Here is a 24,989-nt window from a genome sequence, read left to right as displayed (position 1 = left end):
TGTGGCCCTTTGTTGGACCTTGGCCATTTTTCAGTTTCATAATCCGATACGCAGAAAACTGCATAATGAGGAGCTTCATAACTTGTTCTCTTCGTAGAATGATAAAGTCAAGGAGGAGGAGGTGGGCAGGACATAGAGCACGAATGGAGGAGAAGAGGAGTGCGTATAGGATATTGGTGGGAAAGCCAAAAGGAAAGAGACCACTGGGAAGACAAAGGCGTAGGTGGGTGGACAATATTAAAATGGATCCTAGAGAGATAGGATGGGATGGAATGGATTGGATAGATCTGGCTCAGGATAGGGACCAGTGGAGGGCTCTTGTGAACACTGTAATGAACCTTCGAGTTCTATAAAAGGTTGGAAAATTCTAGAGTAGCTGCAGAATTGGCGTCTCTTCCAGAAGGGCTCAGCTCCATTAGTAAGTAACCCGATACGCAGTCGGTAGGCCTCGTTGGACGGGGGATCAGCCCGTTTCAAGGCCTCTACCTAAACACAGAATGAATGCGGGCAGACATCCATGCCATGAGTGGGATTCGAACCCACAGTCCCAGTGTTTGAGCGAGCGAAGACAGTTCATGCCATAGACCGCTCTGCCACTGTGATTGGCCGTTGTACAATACGCCAAGCCATTTTATTTAAAGAGTGGCTAAGTTAAATCCGACCTCTTGCAAAGTGGAGTTTATATTGGACCGTTCCAGGTTAAAATCAGTAGCACTGTATGACCGTTATTATTGACACTGAGCGGGTATATTACGTCAGCATCCGGCCTTAGCGTTATGACTTAAAATACATTGATCGTCAGATGAGATTCCCCCATTACGCTTTCATTTATTCACTCTGTGCAGGAAGCTGTTATTTCTTATTACTTTTATGTCGATTTAACACAATCACTTCGTGTGTGCAAAGTTTATGTTGTGAATAGGATCGTAGCGTGAGTGGTAGCAGCTTGCAGTCGAGTGAAATATCTTTCCGAAGAAAATCAATATTGATCAGAATGTGTAAACTCTTTCCTTGGCAGAAAGAGGCAACAGACGGATTTCCTTAACCCTCATGTGACGCGTTGGCTTTGTAAAGGGACAACATGCTTGCAGTCTTGAAGTCTGGACTGATCGCTATAGGGTGTACATCATAGTTTGCTTAACAGTGGCCCTTAACGTAAACGGGGAAATGCTCTGAATGCATAATGAGGTTTGTTTTCATTTTGATCACTTTAAAAACGGTAGGACTCCTTGGATGAGTGATCAGCTCTTCGCAAGGCCTCTATCTAAACATAGGGCAACACAGACTGAATAAACACATACCAAACATCCATGCCTTATGTGGGATGATTCTCAGTTGGGCCCAGTCGATATAACTATTCCCTGTCTCCGTAGAGTAGGTTTACGTGAAGACGGAGACAGAATCCAGTCTCGAAACGTTGTGTTTTGAAAAAATAAACAGGACTGTTTTTAGATGCAGGCTAGACGATGGATAATGTCAAAAAACATAATATTTGTGCAAATATACCATCGCCAGAAACTTTTGGATCTGGAATTATTACTTATGACACTATTACTTTCTCCTGACTTTCTCTCAGAATTTGCCTGGGATGCACTTCAGACCACACTAGCACAAATATGCCCTGAAGTTTGTTATTATTCCGTGCGATTATAAACTCATGCGAATAATTCCCCACGTCAGGGAACGTCCAGTTCCGTACATGTTCAGATTTCACTGGGTGTTCATGTGAACTGACGGGGGTCCAAGGGATTCCTTATTGGCTCCTTATAGTATGTATATATCGCACCCGTAAAATGCCAGAAGCTCTGCCTCCACTGAGTCGAGATATCGACTTGTTTTCTAAGCTTTTTAATCAAATCACAAGTTCCATAAAAAAAGTCAACAAGAAAACATTTGGACCTGAAATGGATGAAGTATGTGAGCAATTTAGGATATTACAGAAGTAGGGACTTTTTGATTTATGGAGGATATCTGGTGTTGTTAGGATAGTGACATTTTTGAGAAAGTCGACGAACGCGGAAGTCTGGTGGGGGATCTCTTGGGAAACGTCCAAGTAGAGGACTGAAGGAGAATAACATTTAAATTGGATCTTAATGAAGAAGGCATGTAGAACTGCTTCAAGATGCTATCCAACGACGTTACGGTTCGTCTGGGATGTAATTTCTTGTAGTTCGTAGATACCAACATTTCAAAGTAATTTGCTGTCTCCATCTCAAAGGTATAAGAATGAGATGCCCTGAAGATGGAGGCAGAAGGTTCTTCCGAAACATTAGCATTTGTCTATCTAATTGAATGGCGGTATGCCACAAAGATAATGATAATGACAATGATTGAAATGAGAACCACGTCTGCCACATACATACGCATGAATTTGTGTATCTGAAACGAATTTCTGAGTTGAGTAATGCTTCCCATTTGTGTCTAATCCTGATCTGGAAATCGGATATCCGGACAGGTCCTTGCTGTTTTGCTCAATCATTCCAAGCGAATTCTGGCATTATAAGAACCCAAGACCTCCACATTCTGTCTGCTTAGCAACATCGCTTCAACTTTCCGAGGTATGCAGTGGTCATTAAAGCAAGACGCGATAACATTAATCAGTTGTCTCAGTTCAGTATTAATGAATGAATGTTGCGACGTCATTTCCGGTAGCTTACATTCTTTCCAGGTATGAACATCAGAATTAGGATATCCGACACAGACTGACGAGAATATGTTTTAATTTTGTCTAAAGATTATGTAACTGTAAAATTTCTTACCACTGGCAACAGGTCATTCTTCTTAAGTGGTGTATATCTCAATCGTATGTTATTTGGATGACTAAATCAAGGTGAGGCATATAGGACATGTAGTACGCATTGTGAGAGATTAATGCGGGATATTGTGGTGTTCTGTGATTGTAAATAAATGGCTTTAGACATAATGCCAACATGTCAAATGTTACGCTTCCAGGACCTGGCTCAGAGTTGCGGTCCTTGGGGTTTCGTTACAGAATTTGTAATTGGCGTTTATATTTAGGCATGTTTACTTTGAGAGTGTAAGGCCGTACCGTAGCTCCGGCCGTCAAGTGAGTGTCCGGCTTCTCAACGCCGAGACCACGTTCACTTCCCGGGAGGTTCGTGTGGGATTTGCGATGGACAGAGTGACATTGGAAGAGGTTTTTCTCAGAGGTCTTCGGTTTTTCCCTGCCAGTTAGACCTGTTATTCCATCACTACGCCCTACTCATCTGTCGTCAGGGGCTGGCACAATAGGCCCATTTGGGCTGCTGCTCCAAGAGACGCTGCCCCCACTCCTGCCGCAGTCTGATGGCAGAGATTTTGTTGGCCAATCAGTATGCCTGTCTCTCGGTGCGTCTGTTGCCAGCAAGTCCATTACTGTGTAATTACGTAGTGACAGGTTTCACTGTTCACGTACTTACCATTAACACCTTCACTCGGCCTAACAAAAGACTGATGTTTAGGTCGACAGACGAAATCCTATCAGCAGGACCACTTTAAAATTCCTATAAATTATGGTCGTCAGTCTTCACCCTTTCCCTTCATAGGGGTAAACAACTCCCAGTTCGCCATTATAATTTTTATCTGCTGACACTCGAGTGTGCATATTGCCTTAATAGGCCAGATTTTAATCTCATTAAGTCACGCAACAGCGATATCTCAGTCGTTGCTGTGTTCTGATTGAAATAATTGAATACCGATACTGGGGAAGCAAAGGTTTCGGACGAATTGAATTAAATGCGATGAAGCGTGGAGCGGCTGGAGCCTCAAGCGTAATGGTTCCAGCCGTAACGTGAAAGGAGAAAGGAAAGGAGGGGTGGAGGAAGGAAATGAAGAAATTATGGTCAGGTTTCTGGTACGAATATCTTAGAGACCACATGTGATAATGCAGAAGGGTTGCTTCAGTACGCCAAGCCACCCCACTGTAGTAACAGCCGAACGGAACTCCCCTTGTCCTGCAGCATACAGGTATATTCCAACATCATGATTGTCATCCTTACTAATACGAATCACCATAACGACAGCAAAATGAAGACTGTTGGAATTGGCCGGCTATGCAGCATGCATGCATGAAAGAAGAAATAGGTATTAAAGTTTGGAGATTTTGATACACGTAATGAGAAAACTTCGGGAACAGAGACATAAGTGAAATTCTAACACTCGTGTGAGGGAAGAAAAAATCTGAAACTTTAGATTTCAAGACTGCCTTGTGTGTGTGTGTGTGCGTGTGTGCGTGTAGGTACGAACTAACATGCGTATACATATAGGCACCTAAACTCATAACGCACAGAGTACGCTCTTGTAGCACTAACACTCTAAGACTGTGTTCAATCTTGGCTGGGACTTCCCTTGGTTTTTCTCATTCCCTCCAGGCAAATGCGGGTGTAATGTTTAGAGTTGGCCACGATCGCTTCCTACCAAATATTTGCAGTACATTATTTACTAATCGTCCTACCATTCCGTGTTATATAGTCGGAGACAGCGATGTAAAATAAACCATAGAGAAACTGCTACGGCCTTCTGCGCATGTCACATGTAGGGGAGAGCTGAAGAGCGGGGAGAAGACGCGCTTTGTGGCCATACTGTTCTTGTTGTTATCACATATGCTGTAGGAAAGTAAGTCATGGTGCTGGGAGACAGATGAAACTGGTTACGTGAGGTTCGTATGTCGATGCATAATCACGGTTAATTTAAGGACATTTCCAGTTATCACGTACAGGCGTCCAGTGATCAGTGAATGATGAATTGGGAAGTAAGTAAGCGTGTTCTAATTTCAGGAAGTCTTGCAGGCGTTGCTTGGAGGGAATATGGGAAACTGCGTTAAACGTGAAGTCATGATAGTCTCAGAACCCAGATTCGAACCCAGGATCAACCAGATACGAAACAGGAGTTTCAGTAGTCAAAATGGAGAGACGGTGCTTGAAGATTGTATAGTACTACCGAAGAGAAGCGTTCTCTTGTGCATTTTTTGTGGACAAAAGAACTCAGTGCAAAGGGTATTCATTAAGAAATGTTTACTCTATACGGAGGAAGTGTTTGTCGTGTAAAGCGGTTCATAACTGGGTCGAGAAATTCTCTGAAGAACGTTCGAAAATCGTAGATGATGCCCGACCAGGTGCGGAAGTGGCTGAGACAACAGCCAAAAGACTTCTCTGCTTCTGGTTTCGACGCACTCGTAAAGCGATGGAACAAGTGTATCAGTGTTGGTGGAGGACATGTCGGGAAATAAATGTTTTTCTCAGGTTCGAATATCACATGTTTTAAGTTTTATATCCATTTTTGACTTACATACTGCCTCTTCCTCGTATATATAGTTGAAAGCATAGTTACATAACCTCACAATAACTTGCGCTTAGTCTCTCTGATGTTTACTTGCATTCTTTGCAGGAGCACGCGACAGTAGGCGGTTTTGTAGAGTAGGTCCTCCAGAATTTGTTCTGGAATCAAGTGAACGTGCCGAAAGATAATCACACTCCTTTCCTGCCCCTCCAGAATGCCAGCAGCACTGCAGTATAGTCCACTGTTTGCTGTCGCGCAGGCGGGCAGGAGTGGCTGTAGCTATGCTGGGCAGCGTAGCGTTGGTCTTGGTCAGGAGACGAAGAAGCGGGAGTCATCATAACCTGGACGTAGCGCGGGCCCAGCTGAAGCGCTGACAAATCAGGAAGGTCTGGGAAGAACTAATAGCTAATTTTCCTTTCATACGACACGGACCGCATGGGAAACGACGCCTTCAACTATTCTTCGTTGCCGCCGAAACGCCTTTACCGAGTTGTTACCTAGCAGAGAGAGGGTTACACAGACAGGCCCACAGACTCTCTTTGATAACACAGTAACTGATTAGAAAATGATGCTTCCAACAATTGTTCTATTGCGTATACTCGTTGCCGCAGGAATGTGTGTACCGAACCATCGCCTATTACCGAAAGGAGGGATACATTTTACCGAGCCGTTTCCTTGCAACGACAGGAGGGCTACACATACAAACACAGACTGATGGGAGGGATTTATGCAGTAAGCCGTTGAGATGGGCACAGTTTCCATGATACATATACCAAATTTGATAAAGATTGGTTCAGACATTCAGATGTTGACGTGGGGGGATACACAGACATAGAGACAGCAGCAACACTGTGCTCTTTTATTTGGAAGGCACTCGCTTCGAGTCTCATTTTACCGGTTGTGCTTCTTGGACTTTTCTCAGTCGTTGTCAGGGTTATGGTTCCACAAAGGACATGGTATACTGCTTGGGGATTGTTAAGTAGGTACTTACCATTAATGAACGCCTTACTTTATTATTCGGCGTTGAAGTAGCATTGTTAAATAATCGGCTTATTTCAAAGGAGCAAAGTTTCGTATTGTGCCTTGTGCCCCTAGAGTACAGTTAGAAGTGTCCCCTCAGAGCCAAGGCCCTGAGCTAACCTGTAATGGCCTGTAACCTGTAACCTGTAATCGGATGCTTCGAAAAAAGCAACGGAGAAAGTAGGTACAGTCCGTGTCATATGATAACTGAAACGCAGACGTGCGGATTTTCGAATCTGTGCAGTAGGATTAAAAAAAAAAAAAAAAGCTTTGCCTGCAGGTGGAATTGTAAGACCATCTGTCTCCTTCACTTCAGAGAATTTGACAACATTTAAGTTACACGCCGGATACGGCCCCGAAGTACCGTACTTCGAAGCACCGTGCTTCGTTAACTCTTTTAAGTCATGTTGTATTGGCAGTGGAAGTGACATCTGTACGTAGGACGTGAACATTGCAATGTTTTTTTTATTGGTAGTCCCTTGTACTGCGTCCACTGCTGGCCTATTGTACCAATGTTTTTTTATTGGTAGTCCCTTGTACTGCGTCCACTTCTGGCCTATTGTACCAGCCCCAGATGATAGGTGAGGGTGATTGTGGAGCAGTTGGTGGAATGAAGATTGGCAGGGGAAACCGAAGTACTCGGAGAAAACCTGCCCCAGCGCCACTTTGTCCACCGCAAATCCCACTTGACCAGACCTGGGATCGAACCCGGGCCGCCGCGGTGGGAAGCCAGCGACTAACCGCTTGAGCTATGGCGCGGCCCTTTGCCATATGCTTGATAGTTGTAACTTCCACAAAAAGTGAATTTTGATTTTTCGTGTCATATATGCCGGTTTGCTCCTCCCTCTTTTAAGATGAAGGGAGGATTTGGAGACTGGAAGGATGTGTCGTTACGGAGAATGTTCTATGGTCAGGAAAATCTTAGAATCATAGAGGGATACGCAGTAAGTATATTGTAGATACTCAGGCAATAACGCATACTCCATTTGTTCTTCGCGGTATCAGATGTAGTGTTCCAAGCTGTAAGTGGCTATGTATGTATGTGCCGTGACAGTGAAGTCGGTTGACCAGAATGTGAAGCGAAATTGATTTATGTTGCTAGGTCCTTCCCTTCCGTCACACACACACGCACACAGACACACCTCGTTTCGTTTTACGATCTGTGCCTCACTTTGCATGTTTAAGAGGTTTGAATAATTACTCTAGTGGCCTGCTTAACGCGTTTGTTGAATATGTTCATTGTTTGAAGGAACTCATATTTTCAAATTTAACGTCTTGTGAATATGTAGCTTGCTTATTCAGATTTTTTTCTTTGCTTCTACCGAACGTGTTGGTTCCATGTTGAGCACGCATGTTGTGTGTTCGGGAAGTCTCGAGTTCCGAACTCGGCTGTGAGAGTGGCTCTACTGGCAGTTTCCGTAATTCATTTTTTCGTTCAGTCCAAGCACGCCGCGTGTCGGGAGCACTCCTCAACCTTTCACATTCTACAAATCGCCATTCACATTTATCTTACCATTGACAGTTGAATAAGCGTCGTCACACAACACAAGAATTATTACGTTTCTTCCTATCATCCATCGGGTTTTTATAAAATTTTATTTAATTTTTGTGGAGGATCGCCACTCGCTGGACCGAGAAAGAGATGGAACTGAGAGACAGAGGCTATGAGGAAATGAGATGCATGGGCTTGACGGAGGGTCGTGTCCGTTACGCACGTAATATTACCTAGGTTTTTCCTTGGCACTACAGCCCCAGTGGGCCTAGGCCTAGGTCCATGAACTTCTCTGTTCACGTCGGTTTTTCTAGATCTTAGACATACGGTAGGACTTCTTGGGCGGGTGATCAGGTCGTCGCAAGGCCTCTACCTGTACACAGACACACCGCGACCAGTTTGACCTATTGTGCTTCCCTCTATGACATTCTACTAGTCACTATACCCTACCGATACTGGTGCGTACCATCAGTCCCGACCGAGCCAGCGAGTTCGGCCTCTACTGGCTTGGCGGTATCTATAATGCTTCCCCCATCTATCAGAGGCGTTAGAGACTATTGGGCGGGAAACGTCCTTTGAATTTGGCTCAGTGACCTCCTTTGAAGATATGAGGTTCTTTTACGTGCCGTAAAGCTACGACACGGGACCCACGGCTTAAAGTCCCTCCCGGAGGACTTGTTCCCTGAATTTTTCCGCCCTTAAAAATTCCACGACCTCCGCCGGGTTTGAACCCGCGTACCACGAGTCATGAGGTGGGAATGTTACCTCTAGACTACGGAGGCCGCTTGGTTGGTTGGTTTGTACAGCCGAGTACACACCGATGTGTTGGTTAGGTTAGGTCCAAATGCAAATGACGCATTTTTTGGGAGATGAGGTGAACATGTGGTTCAAAATTAAGTTCGTTACGAAAGTGTCATGTAGTGTTTGCCTATAATGTTTTGTGAGTGACTGTTGTACAGCGCAGTTCACACCTTGGTGTCGCATACCTCAGCCCAACTGACAAGATAAAGAGAGCGAATTGTGGGAATTAGGACGCACGCAGCGTGGTTAGCTGATAGTAGAACCGCCTCAGAGACAGTTCATGTAGGAACCCCCCTTGCGTTCTCAGAAAAACGTCTTTAGCGTAGACCGTGTTCACCAGATTTAGAACACTTGGGTTATACTGGAAGCGCAATGGCTTCTGTGGTGCATATGCAGTACTTTCAGTGCCCTCTGTGTTAATAAATTATAACTTACAAGTTATTATCCACTGGATTTAAATTGCTACGTTTATGATACTTGTTTGTGAATGTATTCAGTGACCACGTTTAAACTACCTAAATTGTAGGCGTCCAGTTATATTGGAAGGTGATCATGAATGGTAAATACGTAAGGATTTGAAAGGAGACCACCGTGGCTTATTTCAGGGTATGTTCCCCGAATTCGCCTCTGGAATCTGATTAAAACCATTAATGAAAACAGTTTTATAGCTGGACCGGGATTCGAACGTCTTACCTCTGAAATACAGAGGGACCCCAAAAAATGTATGCACACTTCAGCGTACAAAATGATCCGCGTAAATAATATAATGCTATATAAGCAGATACTCATATGTTGTAGGTTGAAGTGCGTGTACATTTTTCTGGGCCCCTGTGTACAAGTCCGGAGCGTTGCTGGTGGCTACGCGGCAGGGACTCTGTGTAACAGACATACAAAGAAGGCACAATATGGTATGTATTTCATGAGAGTGTTGTTTAGTAATTGCATGAGCGTCAGTGCAAATAAAGTAATCGTGCACGCGCAGGTGAATACAGGCAGAGAAGTCACACTTGTGTTTCGGGCCCCAAGAGTCACTCGCCTCGCCATCTAACTGAACGAGCATTGGAGCGGCCGCCTTACATCAACATTCAAACCATTGCAACATTTTGCCATGGTGGGCAGTGCCAAGTAACCCAACAGAAATGGAGGTGGATTCAAAAGAATGCGTGTGAGGTTCGTTGCGCCGAGAGAGATAAATATATGAGCTTGCGGTATTATGAAGCCACGGCTCCACATCTCTTTGTTGGGCCTTGGCCTCTATTTAATTTCTTGATCCTATACACAGTTGGTAGGACTCCTTGGACGGGGGATCAGCCCTTCGCAAAGCCTCTGCCTACACACAGAACAACACAAACGCAGAATAAACGCACAGTATAGACTTCCCATGCCTTGAGCGGGATTCGAACCTGCGATCCCAGCGTTGGAGCGAGCGAAGACAGTTCATGCCTTACACCGCGCGGCCACTGTGATCGGCAGATACTACGAATATAGGGCAATTATCAGTTGACATGAACGTAGTTACCAAAACCCACAGTGATTAGTCGCATTGTTAATTATTATAGATAATTTCCTCCTGTTCCTCTTGCTAAGCTTAGTCGATATATTAAGACAACTGACAGCAAGCTGTCCGGTCTACGAAACTGAGAATAACGGCCTTGGGAATCCGTTACGCTGACCACGCCACACCCTCTATCCGCAAAACTTGGCACTAACTTCGCCGAAAAGCGGCGGTCGCTCGGTCGGTATAGTTTGATTGTGGACTAATGGCCAGGGAGGAAAGGAGGGCTACAAGTTGAAGGACAAAAGATTATCCTCTCTTCGCTGTGTCCTGTCCGGTGAATACTGGGGTCTTTCTCCATGGGATAAAGCGGTCGGGGCGTGAAGATAACTACGCCTTTTCATATACAGCCGTAGTTAAAAATATGTGACGCTGTACCTCCACTCCTTAATGTTGTGGTGCGTTGTCTTGCCCAACACGACATACCTCAACACCGACACATGACATTTTGGTGCCTACGGCAAAATTTGGCTGACGCTGATTGGTGTAGTCCCCGCCACGTGACGGTCTGTGTCAAGTACAGTTACCGGTCAGCCAAGCGTCAGAGCTTAAGGCATGTGGAGCAAGAATTAGCACACAAAATCGTGTTTTTGGAATAATTGCATGATAATAAAGTGATAACAGTAATGAAGAGTATTGCTAACTATAAATACGACCAGTTCGGCGTATTGTGATGTAAGACGACCTGGAGTGGAATCAGATCGTTACATTACAGTACTGTAACGCTGTCACATTTGCAAACCGCCATCCTTCGCCGTCTCTTACCGTTCCCAATTTAATTTGTTTGCAGGGAAAATAAAGTATAACAAACCCTGCATAGTATGAAGAAAGTAGTCTTCTGGGATGTGGCGCCGTGTAGATATTGTATTAACCGACGTTTCGGAGGAACATATCGCCTCCATCGCGCAGGTTCGCTCTCGGATTTCATCTTTCCTCTACCCTGAAGATGGAGGCGATACGTTCCTCCGAAACGTCGGTTAACACAATATATACACGGCACTACATCCCAGAATACTGCTTTCTTCATAGCCACCGCCGTGAAAACCTCAAATCTTACACCTGCGTAGTAGTTTCGCGTTCTCTACTATAAACTGTTCTCGCGAAATGTGCGTATTGTGTGTCCCCCTCATAGGCAACCCGATTTCAGACTTTCGCACACGAGAGACTCAGGAAAGACGCGGTGTTAGGAGGTGTAGCGAGTCAGATGAGAACGAAGCAGGAAACACAGATAGAAACCGTGAAGTGGCGTGCAATTCTAACCGTGTTTCGTGTCATTCCAGATATATTTATTGCAGCAGTTGCACTCCACAGGTGGGCAGGGCATGTAGCACGAATGGGGAGAAGAGGAATGCTTATAGGATATTAGTGGGAAAGCCAGAAGGAAAGAACCACTGGGAAGACCAAGGCGTAGATGGATGGACAATATTAAAACGGATATTAGAGAGATAGTATGGGATGGTATGGATTGGATTGATCTGGCTCAGGATAGGGAGCAGTGGAGGGCTCTTGTGAACACGGTAATGAACCCTCGGGTTCCATGAAATGTTTGGGAAATTCTTGAGTAGCTGCAGATTTGGCTTCTCAAGAAGGGCTCAGCTCCATAAGTAAGTAAATTGCATTCCACTTTATCAGGGGAGTCTGACTTTTGACCCAAGGATTTATCGAAGTAAAGTTTCAGAACTTTTAAGCCTTATGGTAGGTATAGTTGTCTTGTATATTGTACAGTACATTGCCCCACGCATACACAGTATATTCGAATTAAGGGGCTCTTTTCCAGTCTTCAGGCAACGTGCTTTACCTTGTAGTTTACAGATTTTAATTTTATTTCTTACGTTAATAACAGCATCTAATATTGAACTCGGACACCGTTCAAAACCGTCCAAGTTAAGGTTAATATTCACCGGTTTCCTGGATCGATTCACACCGTTGCCACTGCCTCGAAGATGAAACACTGTCCGTATATTCAGATTGCGGTCTTATGGGGTGTGACACCTTCTGGTCTTGTAAGTTGATACCAGTTTTGGTATGTTGAAAGTGGATAGGGTTATATGTGGTCAGGTTATATGGACAAGGTGTCTTGCAGCAACAAGGGGCACGTGAAGGTGGTGGACCGTCATAAGCCTCGGGGTTTGGGGGTAAAGCGGATAGAGCCCTGTCCGTGGACGTATCAAGAGGAGGTGCCTGTTTTGCCCTTCGAGAAAACCGGCGTGGGAGCCTTAGCATTTAAACCTGTCAGTGTTCTAATGACCATTGCCCCAGGACGAAAGAAAGGTTGTCAGAACGTCTTATTTATTTAAATATACCCCAGACAGTCTACAGTACGCGACATATTTACAACGCATAAAATCATTCAGCGCCACGCACGTTTCTAAATATAGCGCTTAGAGTGTGAAAATAGCCAAGATTTGTACACATTGCCTGTCTGAATTTTGAGAAAGATTGGGTAAAATAAATCTAGGTCTGCACGCTTACCCCGTTATACTGCCTCGAGAATTGAAGTCACATTTCGGATTGTGAGTTCCCTGGCACCAAGTGTTGGGCTTTTTAAAGTTTAGTTAATTTCCTTTCTGTATAAAATTTATTTATCTGAAACTTGGGGTAATTTATTGTAACGTATTTGGTGTTTTAGTTTAGAAATTTAGATCCTGACTGCACACACTTGTGTGACCAGAACATTTTCATTTCTAAGAACTGCGCATGTTATAGTCTGCTTGGATTTAGATACACAAATGTTCCTGCATAATTTTTACAATTTTACGCTCACCAAGACACGCATGCTTCATATAAAATTTGTCAAACTACAGTGAACGACTAAATAAAAACGTTTCATGAAATGTTTAATTTTCAGTTTTGCAGGATCTTTATTGGAAGCACATTATCACATTTAAGGAATGCTTTCCATAGTCACGTTCGTAGGCACATAATAAGTTCTTTCACTGAAATAATGCGCACTGCCGCCATGTTTTTGTAGACGATCAGAGGAATTAAAAGGTTGTGACTTCATTCAGACCGTATTCTTCTGGGTTGTGACGCAGTGTGCTGTTATATGTAGATGCTAACGTTACTGAGGAAAACCCAAAGATGCCCACATAATTAATTAAAGAATTGAAGTCGCTTCGTTGCATGTATCCTTCACCACTGATTGTCAGGGGGTTTAACTCAAGGTTGGCTCACAACGAAAATGTTACACATATGCATGAAGATGTTTGTTTGGGGAGGTGCCGATCGTGGAGAAGGGGCGAAACAGAATGACAGTACTAAAATACATTTTGGGGCAATAGGTAAACTGAACAGTATCTAGCTAATAGTTGGAATCTAGTGAAAGCCTGATTTATTGGCATTTGTTATCAGTGTATTTATTCACTTAAAATCGCGTAATACGTACAACACAAGTGAAATTGGACTCAGTATACAGGTTAATAATATTAATGGATCGGGCTCCCATCTTTCGGTAAAGTACATAAGTATTCTGTGTTCATTACAGCGTTCCTTTCGTAATAAAATTTTATAGAAATACTTGTAATAACCTTTTCAGTTATGGTATATGCATTCTACATTCTCACATGTATAAAATTATGGTATGACCGTGTTATATATTCTTATTATAATCTTTCCCCATGCTCAGTACGTAATTTGGAACAGTTTATTGTGCTCTTTTTTTTCAGATTTGGAACAATCGTTGTCTAGACCTAGACTGTATGGCGACTGACAAATTATGAATGACGGACCTCATGGAGAACATATGAATACCGTAGCTTAGAATTGTGAGCTGTATGGGATGTCGGACTATTATGAGAGAGAGTATATATATATATATATATAACTAGGTGTATTAAGAAAGTGATAAGGCGTTGCTATATAGACTGATAGGAACATTATCTCTCTGTTCTCCGAACTGCTCTTATCTCCTCTGGGGTCGACACAGCCGCAGTTGTGATAGAAGCTACACTCTTTCAAGTTTGTGTTCAACAGAGACTGTACCTTTTGTAGTTTTTCGAGAGGAAATACATAATACCCAGAGCAGAAGTGGTTCTTTTTGTGTGAAGTGCTTAAAGAAGAATTATATATTTGTTACTGACTGTTTGTGTATACGCTTTAACACTTGTAATGAGTTACAGCGGCGTTAATCCAAGTTTGTAACTCCAGTGGTCATTATCTGGACTGGAAAGTGCCGTAAAAGTAACGACTATTAATCGAAGTGAAAAAAAGAAGGAAGTGTTGCATTTGGCACGTTCAGAAATCCCCCCACCACGCCTAAGTTTACTGGCTGTGTATAGTGAAACACGAAGGCCGTGCGCACTCCACGGTCATAGGTGAAGAAAGTGAGGTTATATTCCTTAGCGAATCTTGTATTAGATCCGTAAAGAACATTTTATATTATTTGTAACACTTTAAACGATTTGTGAAAAGGTTTAACATACGTTTTTTTTCCTTTATAACAATTTGAAGTGAAAAAGAAGAGTTCGGGAAAGACAGCTGACGCATAACGGCGTACTGTTATTATAAACACTAACAAATATAATTTGAAATCAGTCATATGGAAATGTTACATAGCTTGAACGCGTTGGCAGGCAAGATTTCGCCCCAGACTGGCACGGACAGCAATGCCAACAAAGTGAATGTACCAGCCGGTCACCATCACAATCATCACCACCATCATAACAATAACAACAATACGCACCCCCATCCCTACAGCAAGCCACCACCGCCATCCCCGGCCCCGTATGAAGAGAAACAGACCAATGGGACGAGAGGAAGCCCGGAAATGTGAGTGTCACAAATTCTTTTTCCTGTTTCCACAAGGTTTTATGTGTCTAGGTTCATATGCAGTGTAATATACTTCTTAATTCTTGTACATTAAGATCACCGGTAGGGAAACTTGATGTAATAGTAATAGAGCATGCGCATTGTATGTAGTATTAGAGCGTGCATGTAACAGCAAAACATAATTCAATTCAGTTCGTGTTTATTTAGTGCAGGCTTAACAGCACAGTGGCCAATTGCAAAGTTAGCACGAGTACACAGAAATACACAAAAATAATTAAAGAGTAAAATACAAAATATGACAGTCCATATAATAGCAATAAAAATAACAATTCCAAGAAAAATTGAAGTTAGCATAAGTAAAAAATACACATAGTATAATCTTGGTAGTGATTCAGAATCACGAACAGTGTGAAAGTGACAAGCGTTAGACCATAGTCAGTCTGGTTCGTATGAGAGACAACGGTGTCATACGTCACAATGTCGGCGCGCGCGCAATAACTTCGTAGTTCTAGCGAAAAGCAGGTTTAATTTGATGGCTTTCCACTGAAGAATTAAGTAGCCTTGGACATAATAGAGGAGAATATATTAACGTCTAGAAAGGGATTTGAGGTTGAAGGTGGGAGAGAGTATAAGAAATAGAAGTGATCAAACAAACTGTGATGAAATCGAAGCATAAGTAAACACCGAAGATGAGGCAGCAATAAAGCAAGATGTATCTGCAAGGGGCATATCGGGGCAGATACAAATGTAGCTGGAACCAGTGCAAGTACCAGTAGATAAAATACACCGAAACCCAAGAAAACAGCACAACAGCACGATAAGAACTGTTAATTTTGGCATCCAAGGCCGAAGTGTGTGATGTGCTGCGCAGTACTAACGGAAGTTTGAAACCTGCATATCCTCGGCTTCGTTATGTTGCCTTAAAAAATAAACATCGGAATTTATACGTTGATTGTCCTCGCTACAACAAATAGAAAGAGGCACTTGAAGCTCCGTGCGCTGTTAAGTTTTCATATCGTCATGGCAAGAAAACTTACTTTGCCTGCAGCCAGAGAACACGCAATGGTTACGTGTTGTGCAAATACCGCGAAACAATTGCATTTTGTCTGTTATAATGCGGTGTCATTCAGAATCTCAGATATGGCTGCCAGTATCATAACACTGCGTTCAGATATTGTAGAGGGTATCAGATCTTGTTTCTTACAGTGGTAGTAATAAGTACGTAGCATGACTCGAAGATATTTTGGGGTTTGATGCGGTAAATACAAGAAAAACGCTCGAAGAACTTATCGGGGTACTGGATGAGTTTTTGAAGGAGCAAGGTTTTGTTTGTAAAAGTTGCATTGGAACATACAGACAGTCGCTGTGGCAGACGTAGAGAACATAGCAGTACACTTCAGCAGTGTGCTCCTAGTTTTATATGGCTGTCTTATTGCTTTCACGGAGAAGCACCGAGTGCGTAGAAAGGGGGGAAATAAGAGGAATGCGTATGATTTTTGTGGGAAAGGCAGAAGGAAGGGGACCATTAGGAAGACCTAGACTTTGGTGGAAGGATAATATTAAAGTGGCTTTTAGAGAGATAGTATGGGTTGTTACGGACTAGATTGATCTGGATAAGGATAGGAGACCAGACATTAAGTGGAAGGATAATATTAAAGCGGCTCTTAGAGATATAGGGTGGGGTGTTATGGACTGGATTGATCAGGCTCAGGATAGGAGATCAGTGGAGGGGGGGCTCTTTTGAACACGGTTAACGAACCTCCAGGCTCCATAACATCTTGGGAAGTTGCCGAGTAACTGAGCGACGGGCGGTTTCTTCAGTTGTCTGTCTTTGCTCTCGTCAGAGAGAACCGCAAGTTAACTGTGTTGGGAGAGAGACTTGTCTCCTTGTAGCCCAGCACCGCTGTACGAGTACGTGGGGTTATCATGCACACGCACTGGATGCTGCTGTGCAGGCAGTCTTGTTAACCTGAGATTAACTTGGCAGTGTTGCCAATGTATTGACTGCTTACTTCCGGACGCATTTTTTAATAATCCAATGACCTTTTCCCAGAAGAACACGGTGTTCCTTAGCTCTCTTTGGCGTCGTCGTACGGGAAGACGTTACTGAGCGTGATAGTCCATTCAGTCCTCAAACATGGAGCATCTCTGAGGAGTATGAGTTAATCTTTTTTATTATTTGAGCAGGTTACCAGCCTGTTGCAAAACTCCCTGTCTTGGAAGATCAGTGCGTTTATTCAGTTACGTACCCTTGAACAGGTTGCCCACCATGGCTGAGTCCTGTCTACCCACCACCTAACCCAGCTAAGAGCGGCCTCCGTAGTCTAGAGGTAACGTTCCCACCTCATGACTCGTGGTACGCAGGTTCAAACCCGGCGGAGGGCGTGGAATTTTTAAGGGCGGAAAAATTCAGGGAACAAGTCCTCCGGGAGGGACTTTAAGCCGTGGGTCCCGTGTCGTAGCTTTACGGTACGTAAAAGAACCTCATATCTCCAAAGGAGGCCACTGAGCTAAATTCAAGGACATTTCCCGCCCAACAGTAGTCTCTAAAGCCTCTTGATAGATGGGGGAAGCATTATAGATACCGCCAAGCCAGTAGAGGCCGAACTCGCTGGCTCGGTCGGGACTGATGGTACGCACCAATATCGGTAGGGTCTAGAGACTGGTAGAATATCATAGAGGGAAGCACAATGGACCAATACTGGTCTTAGTGCAGGGGGAAACCCACCCTCTCCAATAACTAACTAACCCAGCTAAGGGGCCCACATTTCTTTTATTTCCCTTGCTGGATATTACCCACTGAGCCAGTGGGACCCGCACCTCGCATAAGGCAAAGTCTCCACTCCCTATAGTTGGGCTGTATGTATCCTGTTGTGTTCCAACTAGCTACATTTAGCCGGTGACAGGAGCCTCACGGTCAAGGGACATGAAAGGGCCGCGCCATGACTCAAGCGGGTAGTCGCTGGCTTCCCACCGCGGCGGCCCGGGTTCGATCCCGGGTCTGGAGAAGTGGGATTTGTGGTGGACAGAGTGGCGCTGGGGCAGGTTTTCTCAGAGTACTTCGGTTTCCCCTGCCAATCATCATTCCACCAGTTGCTGCACAATCACCCTCACCTATTATCTGGGGCTAGTACAATAGGCCAGAAGTGGCCGCAGTACAAGGGACTTAGTCCCACCCCACTAACAATAAAAAAGGGACATGAACTGTCTTCGCTCGCTCGGACGCTGGGGTCGTGAGTTCGAATCCCACTCAGGACATTGATGTTTGGTATATGTTTGTGTTGTCATGTGTTAAGGTAGCGGTCTTGCGACAAGCTGATCACTCGCCCAAGAATCCCAGCCGTCTGTGAAAAAAGAATGATTACAGAACTACTAAGAGGCCAGGGCTCTGAAAGGGCCGGAAGAGCCATTGAAACAAAAAAAAAATTACCAGCCTCTTGATTTGCCTTTATGTGTCTGCTCTTTTAGTCTCTGTACACACTTTAAAAATGGGCGACTTCTGCATCAAGAGATTCGCATTTGTTGGAGCAAGAGGTGTATTGGTTTCCGAAACGATTTTTACAGCTTCCAGATACAATTTTGGTGCGTCTGTTTTACACTTTCCTGTGTTTTGTGCCCGATTTGTGTTTGGAAGTGTTGGCATGTATATTATAGTGGAGAAAGAGGCAGCTTGGAACTCGATTGGTGTTAAGAGAGAGAGTTCTCCCAGCCTTTGCCTTTCTGTGTGTCCTCACAGATTCATACATATTGTACACGTCAGTGCCCATACACACATACTGATGCATAGCCTATTGTACTGTACCTCCGGACCTACATACAAGCACACACACCAATCATAATGGTATGGCGGTACGGTTATACTCAGGGTGTACAAGAGACAGTGCCTAGACCGACTCAGTACTCCTATTCATCTTAAAACGATCGGGTCGTGAAACTGACCATTTGCAGCCATCTAGTGCAGAGGTCAAGCATGGTGGCGCTATACCTCCATTCCCCCCATACGTGTTCATAGCGTGATAATTAATTAAGCGTAGAGACAGCTTCATCTGACCTTACACAGGGAACTAATGCGGTGTGTGCCCTCATAATAATAGAGGATTTATACAAACCCCCGTTTTCAGTGTCTGTCACGCTAGCAGGACGTTTGCGAAAACTTTTGTTCATTTCGGACTGTAACTCCAGTTTCTGTGTCTCCCATTCAAAGCGGCAGAGAATTGAGTTAATTTAGAACTTTTACCTGCTCCCAGAGCGTTAAAACGGAACATTTTATGTGCTTTATCAAAAACATTTTCAGGCGGCCAGTGCTTCAGATCACGACGAGATGCAGAAAAGTTTTCAGCCACGAGATACCGACCCAACTTTCATTTTCAACAAAGCGGAGCCGTTCAGGTTTAATTCATAGCGAGGGTGGGGCTGAATTTGTTTGCTGTTTCGAAACTCTGTGTTGTTTACATACGCCCCTCTCCCCAGCGGTTTGCTGTGACAATCTCCAGAGACGTCTGTTTAATGTTCCTGCCTGTCCTCCTCCCTTCCGGTCACGTGGCGTCCGTAAAGAGGGACTTGCTTATCATCTTTCCTTATTCTTCGTGGTCCAGAATTTATTTACTTCATAGTTAGTAAAAGAAACCCCCACGGAGTCCACTTAGTTGCGTTCTTCTGGTCGTCCTATTGTAAAAAGTACAGTAAAGCTATCCCTGTAACAGGCCGTGGAGGCCCACATGGTTGTGAGATGTCGAGGCTCCCACATTTTCTCTAGACAATCGGCTCATACGCATACAAAACATCCATGCCTTGTATGGGATTCGAACCCACGATCCAGGCTTCCGAGCGATCGAAAACAGTACATGCCTTCGACCGCGCGGCTACTGTGACCAGTCCCTTTAAAATACACAGTGCCTATTTGAAAACTTCATTCATATAGTGAATATTGAATGAGATAAAATTAAAAACAATTGTGACTTTATGGGGGGTATAATATCTACCGCCTGCGTAACTTGACGCTGTAGAATTTATGTGTGGAATAAATGAACATCTAAGCGAATCAGATATGTGGTCTACAAAGAAAGGAGTTTGAAATGTGTACTCCACAGGGCTGCTTCCTTTCAACTTTCGTGACATTTGGGGGAGACCACTGTTGGTTGCGAGGCAGTGTGTAGAGATCCTGGGCGCAGTAAAAATGTCTCGAATGATATTGGCCGATATCAAACTTCGAGCGCCCAAGCCGTAGTTGGTCACGTGCGAAGGCAGCACAAGAAACACGGAAGGGAGGATACACACAAAGTTAGGGGCCGAAGTATTTTTGCAGATGTGGTAGCCAGATAAAGGTAAATGAGTATTTTCTGACGCCTTGTGGCCCTCGCCTCACCTCGGCCCTCAAAATTAATTTCGTACTGCTTGTTAACACAGACCAGGCACAAAAACGGGAGGGGGGAATGTGATTTAAAAGAGGGGTTAATAGACCTGCTGTTTGTGTCCATCTTCACTTTGGATGAGGGTCGTCATTTCCTCTCTGCCAAAACTGATCGAGAGAGACTGCCAAAAGTCAAAATCAAGCTCTCGAGCGTCAAGTTGCAAAATAGTCCCCAGTTTTCCTTACATTGCCACTGACTACCGGACGGACATATTTTTCGGCCCACGTACAAGCTAAATACTTGTAGCGCTTGGGAGGAAGGGAGTTTAACATTGGCCGTGCTGAAATGGTTTGAATGGACCAGTAGTTTCGAAATTAATATTAATTCATGGTAAAAGATTTTATCAAAGTTTAAATTTAAAAGAATGAGCCAGGATAGCGTAGTAGGTATAGCGACTGGCTACGAGCTGGACGTCCGAAGGGTCACAGTTCGAGTCCCGGTAGGGTGAAGAATATTCTCTTCTCCACGTCGTCCAGACCGGCTCTGGGGTCTACACAACCTATCCAGTGGGTACCGGGTTAATGCTGCCGGGGCGTGAAGCTGACCACCTGAAACTAGTGCCTACGTCTTCATGACGCGTAGTGCTTAATTAGTTAAGTACCGGGAAAACTTACCTTTACCTTAAATTTAAAAGAAAATTGTTATAATAAAATATTCCTCAAATTTATTTGTGGTGCGATGTGAGGGCCCTTCATGTTTTATCGATAAATATTGTGTCTTTTTGTTCTCAGCTTTCAGTTACAGTTTCTGTCCACAGCTTGAAATATCAAAGTGATGTAGTGGTTAGCAGAGTCTCTTTTTACCTGGCTAGATCGTGGTCCGTAAACAGAATCTTGTGGTTTTCTTGTGTATCTTGAGGAGAGTATTGGAACCTCCTTACCTTAACCCTTCGAGATCCAACCCCGAATGTACTCATTTGCATTTTGTTCTTCACACCAGCTCCGAATACCCTCTTGTTTTATGTTCTTTGAATATTTTTATTTTCACACCTGTACGTTGAAATGTTTGTACGAAGTTGCAGAAATAAAGTAAATCCTGAAATATTAAAAAGAGTGCCGTCTTCTGGGATATGACGCCGTGTAGATCTTATGTGAACCGACGTTTCACAGGAACGTATCGCTTCCATCCTCAGGGTAGAAAAATCCCCGAGCGAGGAACCATCATGAGCAGGTGGCTGCAGACTGAGTTCACACAAGATCCACACGGCGCCACACCCCAGAAGACGGCATCTTACCTGAAATATTTATTTCAATATCTGCAAAGAAATCTGGTCAGGAGTGTGTGCTGCAGCTTGCGAAGTATTTGAAGGCGAAAGTGTTCTGTAGGCGACAACAGCATCTTCTGTGATTTCCCCAATTCATTTAAAATCATCACCATATTATCACGCAGCACTAACTTCACCGACAAGCGGCGGTCGCTCGGTCAGTATAGTTCGCTTGCGGACTAAAACCTCGGATTTTGTTTTGTTTTTTGGCCAAACTTGGTTAAATAAACTGAATAACTGGCACTGTTCGCATTAACTAAATGGCGAAGGAGTCCACGATGGAGGACAACCCCTTTGATTCATTGTAGAAGCGATCTCCTGTTAGCGTATTCACATGCTAACCTATAATGTCTGTTGTCTGAGAGGCCATGAATACGTAGTTCTGACTGTTGAAAGATGGTGGCATGTTTCTTTCGCTGATCACAAATCAGTCCACATCGGGGGAACAACTTCTAGGCAACGTATCTCGTGCGTAGGTTCGAAATATTCAATAAAACGATGTTATAGATACACTGCGTTGCTTTGGCCATCCTGTGATATTATGATCTTAGTGTAATACAGCTGTAGATACATACAATTTATATATTGTTACGTGATCGAGTGACTCTAGACGGGGTTTGGATTGGTAATCGGATTTGTTGAACTCTTTAAACGCTCAATTTGTGACTAAACTTTACAAATCATTTATCACACGCACACAGACTAATGTTCTCAATCACGGTCTTCACTGTTCTGCTTGGTAACGGCTTCCAACTGCGAACGTTCTTCTTCCTCTGGGTTCCCGAACTGACCCGGCCTCAGCTACCAGCTTCGGTAACTCTCTCTCTCGACTTCTCTAATTACTGTCGACTCGGACACTACTCTTGACTGGCAATGGCAACTGGCCTCGGCACGGACCGCACAGAAAATACCGTTTCTAGCAGCGTGCGTCTCTGTTTGCAGCCTTCATGTGAACGGCTACTAAGCCATTTCTAAGTAACGAGCATGTATACGGAGCCGTTCCCTAGCAACGGCGGTCTCTGCTGGCATCACAGTTCTGGCTTTTAGCAGACATGCCACAAATATTTTATTGACAGGGTATCAAGTTTATTAATATTAAAGTTGCGAAAACTGTTATCTTATCAGAGTGATTTATTGGCAGGCATGTGGTATACTCTGATACGTAGCTTCATCTGTTCCAAAGAGTTCCTGCGGTTGGAGTACTGTAAAGGCAACAACTCTCGTAATAAGCGTGTACATGGGGTCCATATTCCCCCGCTCCAAACTATGTGTCCCACCGCGGGGACGTTTGCACGTAACTCTGGTGCACTTGTGTTTTCAAAGGACCCCCAGATCCCATTACAAAAGCAGATAAAGATAATGACAGCGCTGACGACTAAAATTGAATAGATAATCCCTGCATTTAACCCGCGTCAAGATAACTAAGGGACGTGTCCCCCTCTCTCTCTCTCTCTCTCTCTCTCCGTTGTTGTGTTTCATGACTTCAGATGCTTGTTTTAATGGAGACATTTAATATAACCGTAAAGCAGCCATGAAAACACGGAACTTTCAGTTCGCGGAAGAAGCATTTTCCCAGTTAGGGCTTCACAAATTCTTGAAAAGTTGCTTGAAAAATATTTTCTCGTTGCCCACAGTAAAATTTCTAAGAGTCCATATACTTGTACACCTATGAATAAAGGTTCGGCCACACAGAGCGCTACGCTATGTTCGCTACGTACGCTACGTACACTCTGCGACGCAGGGAACATAGCGTACGAAGCGTACGGAAGTCCTTGTGGCCAGTCACATTGGCAATAAAGGGAGATATTTTTGTGTTCGTATAGCGAACATAGCGTAGGTAGCGTGCGTCGCGTACGTAGTGCTCTGTGTGGCCGAACCTTAAAGGTCTGGGCGAAACGTTCGTTTTCGGTCGAGAAGTTTCGGTCTGACAGGCCATTCCTTTACCTCCGCACAGAATATTCATCTTGCAAAGGGATGAACCTGATGACCACCGTGGAAGAGGCATATGATATGACGATATTCAGAAAGGAAGAAGAGTGGACGCTGAAGGCAAGAAGACTTAGCAGGTTTTAGGATATTTACCGGTCGTGATAACGCATAAAAACATGTCTCATATGAGATTCGAATACCGGAGCCCAACATTCGCTCCTCCTAAGACGGAGCACGTGCCCATAGGTATCGGTTCTGCAAATAACGAACCGCAGGTTAGTTAAAAAATATTAATTGTACTTGTAAGGTTTGTATCTGCGGGTAAGCGCTGCGCTAGATTGGGGGGTGGGGGCGTAAAACTTATACACTATAATGGTCAGTTGCACGTTTATGTTGGGGCAATAACCGTCGGTACACTTTGGCTTGGGGGTTGGGTGGGCCTCGGAGCCGATGTGGACATCGTGGTGAACATAAGAATGTTCCCCACCGGGGATCCAACGTTTGTCCTCACCGACTGAGCTCTCCTGATTCATGGTACGTTTCATTGCAACGTTCACGTTAAAGATAACAGTAAATTTTAGCATTGGTATTCATTTAATTGTGTCTTCGTTCGCTCGAACTCTTTGATCGTGGGTTAGAATCCAATTCAAATGCATGGATGTCCGTGTGCGTTTATTCTGTCTGTGTTGTCCGGTGTGTAGGTAGCGGCCTTGCGATAGGCTGATCACTAGCNATCGTGGGTTAGAATCCAATTCAAATGCATGGATGTCCGTGTGCGTAGGTAGCGGCCTTGCGATAGGCTGATCACTAGTCCAAGGAGTCCTACTGTCTGTATAAAAGAGATTACGAAACTGAAGAAGAGGCCAGGGCCCAGCAAAGGGATGTAGAGACATTGATGAATGAATGAATTCCTTTAACTGCGGCTTACATTGTTTACTATTTTGTCTTAAACACTGACCTTGGTAATCATTAACTGTATTCATGAAAATGTTTGCAGTGTCGAATGACTGGTTGCCGGTAGATAATGGTTCGGAAGGGATGTGGAAGGAAACGTTGATGTATGCCCTAATTTAGGTTACAATTTCAGAATTCGCCTGGAGGGATCGAGGAAAGTACAGAAAACCTCGGTCAGGACAGTCGCTATCGTCATGGAGAAAGTTTCTGATACAACGTGAACATTGTAACGGGTACTGAGCTCCTGTCTTGTAATAAAAGTTTCTTCAGATGAACCGCTTGTGTGAGAAAAGGCTACGAAGTTCCCGTTTAGCTTCGGTTGGGCGGTTAAATTGTTACTGGTCCTCGCCAGCCCAGTAAATCCTGGTCTTATGTGTCTTCTTTACAACAAGACTTGTACGTGTTTTGCATCGGGGTCTGAGTGGTACTGGTCACTTCCCCAATACTGGGGGAACTCATTCACTCGGCCGTGCATCGTGTGAAGTGGGGGGTGGGGTCATGTTGAACTAGCGCGGAGAA

General features: G+C 44.1%; 1 protein-coding gene across 15 annotated transcripts in view; it reads left to right on the top strand.

Annotated features, from left to right (window-relative positions):
- The window catches only part of LOC111871350 (CUGBP Elav-like family member 2), a 1,228,155-nt gene that overhangs the window by 340,652 nt on the left and 862,514 nt on the right, over nucleotides 1–24,989 (top strand). For all 15 annotated transcript variants that reach the window (XM_023864398.2, XM_023864392.2, XM_023864391.2 and 12 more), the window contains one exon: nucleotides 13,811–14,912. In XM_023864398.2, the coding sequence (XP_023720166.1) occupies nucleotides 14,683–14,912 (230 nt within the window). In that variant the 5' untranslated portion in view covers nucleotides 13,811–14,682. The remainder of the gene's footprint in view (nucleotides 1–13,810; nucleotides 14,913–24,989) is intronic.

The sequence above is a fragment of the Cryptotermes secundus genome, unplaced genomic scaffold, assembly GCF_002891405.2.
Source record: "Cryptotermes secundus unplaced genomic scaffold, Csec_1.0 scaffold1, whole genome shotgun sequence".
NCBI classification, from domain to species: Eukaryota; Metazoa; Arthropoda; class Insecta; order Blattodea; family Kalotermitidae; genus Cryptotermes; species Cryptotermes secundus.
Note: the sequence above shows the minus strand (reverse complement) of the source record. Positions and strands in the feature narration are given on the sequence as shown.